Source organism: Neomonachus schauinslandi, chromosome 13 (assembly GCF_002201575.2).
Source record: "Neomonachus schauinslandi chromosome 13, ASM220157v2, whole genome shotgun sequence".
NCBI lineage: Eukaryota > Metazoa > Chordata > Mammalia > Carnivora > Phocidae > Neomonachus > Neomonachus schauinslandi.
In genome coordinates this window covers 73,698,153-73,704,152 of record NC_058415.1, presented here as the reverse complement: position 1 = coordinate 73,704,152, position 6,000 = coordinate 73,698,153, and the positions used below count along the sequence as shown (strand labels likewise).

General features: G+C 58.4%; 1 protein-coding gene across 7 annotated transcripts in view; it reads right to left on the bottom strand.

Annotated features, from left to right (window-relative positions):
• Nucleotides 1–1,163: 1,163 nt before the first annotated feature.
• RGS3 (regulator of G protein signaling 3) overlaps nucleotides 1,164–6,000 on the bottom strand; it is a 113,037-nt gene continuing 108,200 nt past the window's right edge. For 6 of the 7 annotated variants that reach the window (XM_044920763.1, XM_044920764.1, XM_044920765.1 and 3 more), the window contains 4 exons: nucleotides 4,139–4,240; nucleotides 3,730–3,791; nucleotides 2,940–3,106; nucleotides 1,164–2,120 (listed from right to left, as the gene is read on the bottom strand). In XM_044920763.1, the coding sequence (XP_044776698.1) occupies nucleotides 1,935–2,120; nucleotides 2,940–3,106; nucleotides 3,730–3,791; nucleotides 4,139–4,240 (517 nt within the window). In that variant the 3' untranslated portion in view covers nucleotides 1,164–1,934. Of the gene's footprint in view, nucleotides 2,121–2,939; nucleotides 3,107–3,729; nucleotides 3,792–4,138; nucleotides 4,241–4,340; nucleotides 4,525–6,000 lie in introns of those variants that run through there. The other variant, XM_021691742.2, reaches the window with a different exon arrangement.

The following is a 6,000-nucleotide window of genomic DNA, read 5'->3' as shown; positions in this document are numbered from 1 at the left end:
CCGGGGCAGGCAAGTCCTTCACTGATTACAAGGCCCAACAGGGCTCAGGCCGGGTCCAGTGCCAGACCCAGCTCCACTCCTGGAAGAGCTCACACTCCCGGTGCTAGAAAAAAAGGCTGGAACATGTACTGAGCACCTACTGTATGCCTGGCCCTAGGTTAGGCCTCCAGGGCAAACAGCGAGGGGAGGCACAGAGGAGAATGGCTACAAAGCCCCATGTCCTTTGTGTTTCCAAATCATGGTGGGCAGACCTGAACCCAGGACCCCAGGCAGGGAACAAGATCCAGGGAGATGGGGCCAGCCCCACCAATTCCCTCCAGCTGCATGGAAGTCAGCCCAGCTGGGCCAGGCCCCACTCCAGGCAGCGCCCCCCAGACCCTGGCAGGCTGTATGTGGGGGCAGCGGGGGCCAGCTCTGGCGTCAGCTTGGCCTGGGTTCCAGGCTCTCTTCTACCTCCTCCAGACAAGTGGTCTGGGGCCTCCAGGCCTTGCCTAAATTTGCGTCTCCAGTTAGGCACGGAGTGGGAAGCCTTCCTCTGGGACACAGAGGGGGTCTCTGTAAGCCCTACTTCTTGTCACCTGCCCAGCTCTTACCTCTGTCCTAACGGCATCCATGGGCCGGCCCATCTGCAGCCTGAGAGGCTAGCCTTGTCCACCTCCACCAACCAGCCCTGTGCCACCTGAAAGTTCCACTGGAATCTCAGGGTGTGGTGGGCAGAGGAATGTAGCCAGCTGGTGGCCAAGCTAGAACTCTGTCCTGTGGCAAGCAGGGGACAGCAATCCGGAGCACAGACTTGGTAGCCAGCAGGGCTTAGGCAGAACCCTGTCTCTGCCACTTGCCAGCCGTATGACCTTGGACGAGTCACCCACCCTGTCTGTGCTTCACTCTCCCCATCTGTGAAACGGGCATAACCCCCCACCTCCCAGGCTGGTGGAGAAGGGGAGAGGTAATTACACGGAACGAGCACGGCAGAGTGCCTAGCACAGGGAAACAGCCTGCCAGGGAGCCGCGAGCCCGGAAGATCGTGTGTGTGGCTCTGGGATGGGAGGCGGGTGATGGCAAGAGAGGAGAAGCCGCCGGATTGACCGCCCCCCCCCCCAGCCCCAGTCCACCTTGGGAAAGCTCAAACCCAGAAACACACAGAAAGGGGCAAGAACAAGAAATAACACAGGCCTTTTATTTGTTCCAGAACTCGGCTGCTGTGTGGTCTGAGGGTGCCATGCTCTCCCAGAGCCCCTGAGGGACACCTCCCTTGGGGAGTGCGGGATTCCTGTGCGAGGTCACACGGCAGCACCCGCCCCTCCAGGCCTCATCAGTCTGGAAGGCCCAGCTGCCTGCCACGGTGCCTGGGACCAGCAAATCCCCTGAAACTGGGAAGTGGTGTCCACCCTCTCGGTGAGGTGGCTTTTTCACAAGGCGTTGGTTAAAATATTGCACTTGTAAATTAGGAAAACCGATGAGGCAAAAATTTCCTATTACAGGACAGCGTGCCAAGCATCCGACTACTGTTTAAATAAATAAAACTCAAGGCACGGGGTCTGAGCTGCGAGTCCCAGCGGCCCCCCTGGAGAGCTCTGGAGCCCACAGCTAGGCCCCCTGCCCCATCAGCCAGTTCTTTCAGGAACTTGGTCAATGCTGAGCCCACGCAGCACGGAACAGCAGCTCCGGATCTGGCTCAGCCAGGGCCCCTGACCTGCCAGGGCCCTCAGGCCCCCTCGTACCGGGGCAGTGTGGACCCAACGGGGCCAATCCTTCTACTCCTCCAGTGGCCTGGGCCTCCCTTGGTCCAGGCCTCTCATCCGAATGTCCGTCTGTCTGTCCGGAGACGCAGCCTCCGGGGGCTTGCTTGCCCCCTCCGTCGCAGAGGGAGAGAGGCAGGTGGGAAGGGGGCCCAGCCCGCCTGGTGTGAACACGGAGCTCTACCCTGTCAGCCCCTAAAGCGGGGGACTCATCTTCTTCTGGTTAATGAGGTCCAGGTAGAGGTCAGAGCGGAGGAAGCGTGGATAGGAGTCCTTTTCCATGAGCCCGAAGATGCGCTTCTGCGCCAGATCGAAGCAGCCGCGGGTGACGCTCTGCAGGTTGTCCTTGGTGTGCTCCCGTGTGTAGGAGTCCAGGTTGACCTGTGGGGGCAGAGGGCAGTATGGTCAGGTCCACTGGCACGGGGCTGACCCTGGGCACGGGGGGCCAGGAATGGGACCTCCCCAGCCCTTCACCGCCAAGCCCCTCTGTTCCATGTCTTAAGTCTCAGAGTGGAGACCCTCGGGGCAGCGATTCAAGTCCTGGCTCGGTCACTCACTCTAAGGCGGGTAGTTTATAGGGCCTGGACATACCACCTCTAAGGTCAGACTGCCTGGTTGGAATTCCAGCAGTGCCATACCTAGGCATGTGACCCTGAGCAGATCACCTAAGTGCTCTGAGGCCCCCTTGTCTTATCTATAGGCAAGGAAGGATGGTACACTCCTCAGAGTGCCAAAGACTAAACAAGGTCATCCATGGTAAAGAGATACGGAGTCAATCAACAGATCACCCACTGCAAGTCTGCACACAGTGCCTGGCCCTCAGTAAGCACTCACTAGATGTTAGCGACTCCAAGCTAGGCTCTCTGAGACTGTCTCCTCATTTTTCAAATGATGATAATATTAAACCCATTTTACAGGTTGTCATGAGGATCAAATAAAAGAGTGCATCCATAAAGGGCTTGGCGTATGCCCGGCACACAGTGCCTCGACAGTGCCCATTTCTGGTGCCGACAGAATTCTGTTCTTCCCAGGGCCCCAGCTTGCTTCCTCTCCACCCTGGACACATGGTCCCCAAGAGTCACTCTGGCCCCTCCCCTTCCTGAGCTCCTTGCTGAGGCTGCCAGGTACCTGTGATCACTGAGAGGCCACTGGGGATGGGGATGGGGCTGGGGCACCCGAGGGCCCAGCCTGAGGCCTTACCTCCTTGCACGCCTGGATCGCAATGTACTCAGCGAAGATCTTCTTGGCCTTGGCCGCCATCTTGGACTGTGACTTGACCTTCTTGAAGTCCTCACATGCCAGCCAGAATTCCAGGTTCTCCTCACTAAACTCGGTGCGAAGGAAGGCCTGGAACACTGCTAAGCCATCTGTGACGAGAAGCCCAGGCCCTGGGGTGAGAGGCAGAACCAGCCCCTCCTGCCTTCTGGACCCCCCAGCCTCCCCTCCAGGGGCCTTTGAGGGTGCAGATGTTGGGAGCTTAGTAAGATAACCACTTCAAAGGGCCAGGAGCCCCTGGGATGTGGACCCACCCCTGCCACTGCCTCTCTGTGGGCCTTGGCCACATCTCTCCCGTCTGTGCCTCAGTTCCCTCATCTGTAAAATGGGGGTCATGAGTCTATCTCCTGGAGCCCTGTGAGGATCGGAGGGGATCCTGCCCACGAGATGCGGAGCACATGTGGCCCAGTGGAAGCCCTCGGTACGTGGAAATGTTTATTGTTATTCTGGGAATCTGGGTGTGAGCACACAGGCCCCGCAGCCTCTTGCAGGCACTGCCAGCTCCCATGGACAGGGAGGGGCTGGCCGAAGCCGGCTCCAAGGCCAGCCCAAGGGCCTCGGCCTCTCCCAACGGCAGGGACACCTGACGGGACCCAGGAAAGAGGGAAAGGCCACCTCTCTGGGAGCAGACACACTCTCTGGGTCTGGGAGAGGAGGAAAGGGAAGGGGGGGAGATCATGCAGGGAGGGGAGCAGGCCAGCTGGCCCCCACTTACATTTGTGAAGCAGCAGCTTCTCCAAGGACTCGCCCCACTTGAGGGCTTCCTCTGAGGTGGGCCTGAGGGGCGAGGGAAGGGGCAGAGTGAGGCACCGTGAGGTTCGGGGAAGTGGGTGTGGGGGGGGTCTCTGTTAGCTGCCCTTGGCCTGGGCAGTGGCCGAGCCCATTTGGGGAGCCCAGCCCCTCTCTTTGGGCCCCATCGCCTCTGCCCCTGCCCGGCCGGCCTTCCCAGAGAGTCTGTCCCCCGTGAGGGCTTGCCAGGTACCAGGCTCCCTCGAAGACAGCCTCCGTCCAACTCAGAGCTGGATCAAGCCAAAAAACCCCTTTCCATTTGACCCCACCGCCAGCCCTGCTCCCCTGGGGACCAGCGAGTGCCCGAGGGGCCCCAGGGTGCAGAGAGGACCTACTTGAATGACTTCACCATTTTGTCTGCCTTGCACGCTGGTTGGGCCCCGGGGGACTCGTTCCTCCGCCTGAAGATGCCCAGCTTGTTCTTCATGTCCTTGGCTCTGGGGGCAGAAGCAGAGAAGGGGGTCGGTCAGCCTGGCGCGCTCGGCCCCTGCACACTCAGGGTGGGAAGGGTGCGCGCCTGGGGGCAGAGGCACCTACTCCTTCATCGTGTGCCGCCTCTGTAGGTTCCCGTTGCGTGTGAGGTACATGCCTCGGAGCATCTCTGTAGGGCCCCCCACCTTGGGGCCCGGGACGGTCTGCAGGGAGCAGCCCCCAGGTTCCTTCTTCCCCTCCCTGCGTCCCGGGGCGGCGCGGGCTGCAGCCAAGCGTTCGTTCGCCGGGATCCCAGCCGGATGACTGGGGCTCCCAGGCACAGGCCGGGCTGGGACTCAGACAGGAGGAGCCAGGAAATGGGAGGGACCAGCACAGGGAGCGGAAAAAAAAAAAAAAAAATCCCTCCTGGCCAACCCCGAGCGGGAGCCCGTGAAAGGGGCATGTGTCTGCAAGGGCCGGCCTCTGGGGCCCGACCAAGTTATTTGTGACCGGCCTCCCCGTTGCCATGGCGGCGCCGGGGGAAGGAGAAAACAAGGCAGCAAATTGCTGGGAGGGAGGGGGGAGTGCTCTGCCCACCAGGGTGGCAGGCCTGGCTATTTTTAGCCAGGAAGCATTTTTAGCCTTGCCACTCCCTCAGGAGGCAGCCGATTTTGGGACTGGCCAAAGCTGCTGGCAAGAAAGGGGTTAAATGCCCCGTGCTCACGTTTGCCCCCCTTGTCGCTGGACCCCCTACCCTGGGCACCTCCGGGATAGCTCCTGGCAGCCGGCCTCGGCCTCAGTCACTGGCTTTGGATACAAGCATCCATGAATGTGCAAGAGGATGTCCCACAAGCCTGAGTACGGTTTCAAGCTCGAATAACTTCAGGAGTACAAGTCCTATAAACTTCCCAAAATGTCATTTGGAATTGTAATTATGTAATTTTTTAATGCACATTGAGTGTTGTGATTTTTGAACGATACATTTTTTTTTTTTTTAATTTTAAGTTTTGGTCTCTGTTCTGCTGATCAACGATAAAAAAAATGCCGACTGAAACCAAAAGTTAAAATAAAAAATGCGTTGGCAAAATCACAAAGCTAAATAAGTGTAGAAGAAATTTAAATAATTCAACTTTCAAATGGGTGTTTGTTAAGTTTGTAGTATTTATACTTCTGAAGTTACTGGAGCTTAAAGCGGCATTAAGACCCCCGGGACACCCTGGGTGAGTCGGTGAGGGAGGCGGTGCCCCGTGGAGGTTAAGTGTGAAGCTCTGCAACCACACAGCCTTGGGTTCAAATCCCAGCTCCAGCAGTTGCCAACTGTGTGCTCTTGGTCAAGTTACCTCACCTCTCAGAACGTCAAATTTTCCCATCCATCAAACAGGGATGATAATAGTACCTACCATCTGCTGGGGTTGTTGTGAGAAGCAAGGAGAAAATGCGCATAAAGTTTTAGCACATTGCCTGGGGCAAAAGTGCTCAGGAGAGAGAGAGAAGGGAGTGGCGGCCCACTGTGTCCTGAGGGTCTGCGGCAGCTGCCCAGGGATGGGGACCCTGCTCTAGAAAGTCCAAGCCAAGGAACTAAGGGCAAGGAGTCCAGGGATTGGGAGTCTTCTGGGTGAGGACTGGGGCCCTCAGAATGCCACCCTAGGGGTGACTAGGGTGCCAGCATTTGACTTCCTGGGACATAGTGGTCTGTCTGACAGGATGGCAGAGCTCAGACGGGCCCCCGAGTGTTCCCACGTGGGTCCAGAAGGCAAAACAGGGACCCACAAGAGGAAGCTAAAGG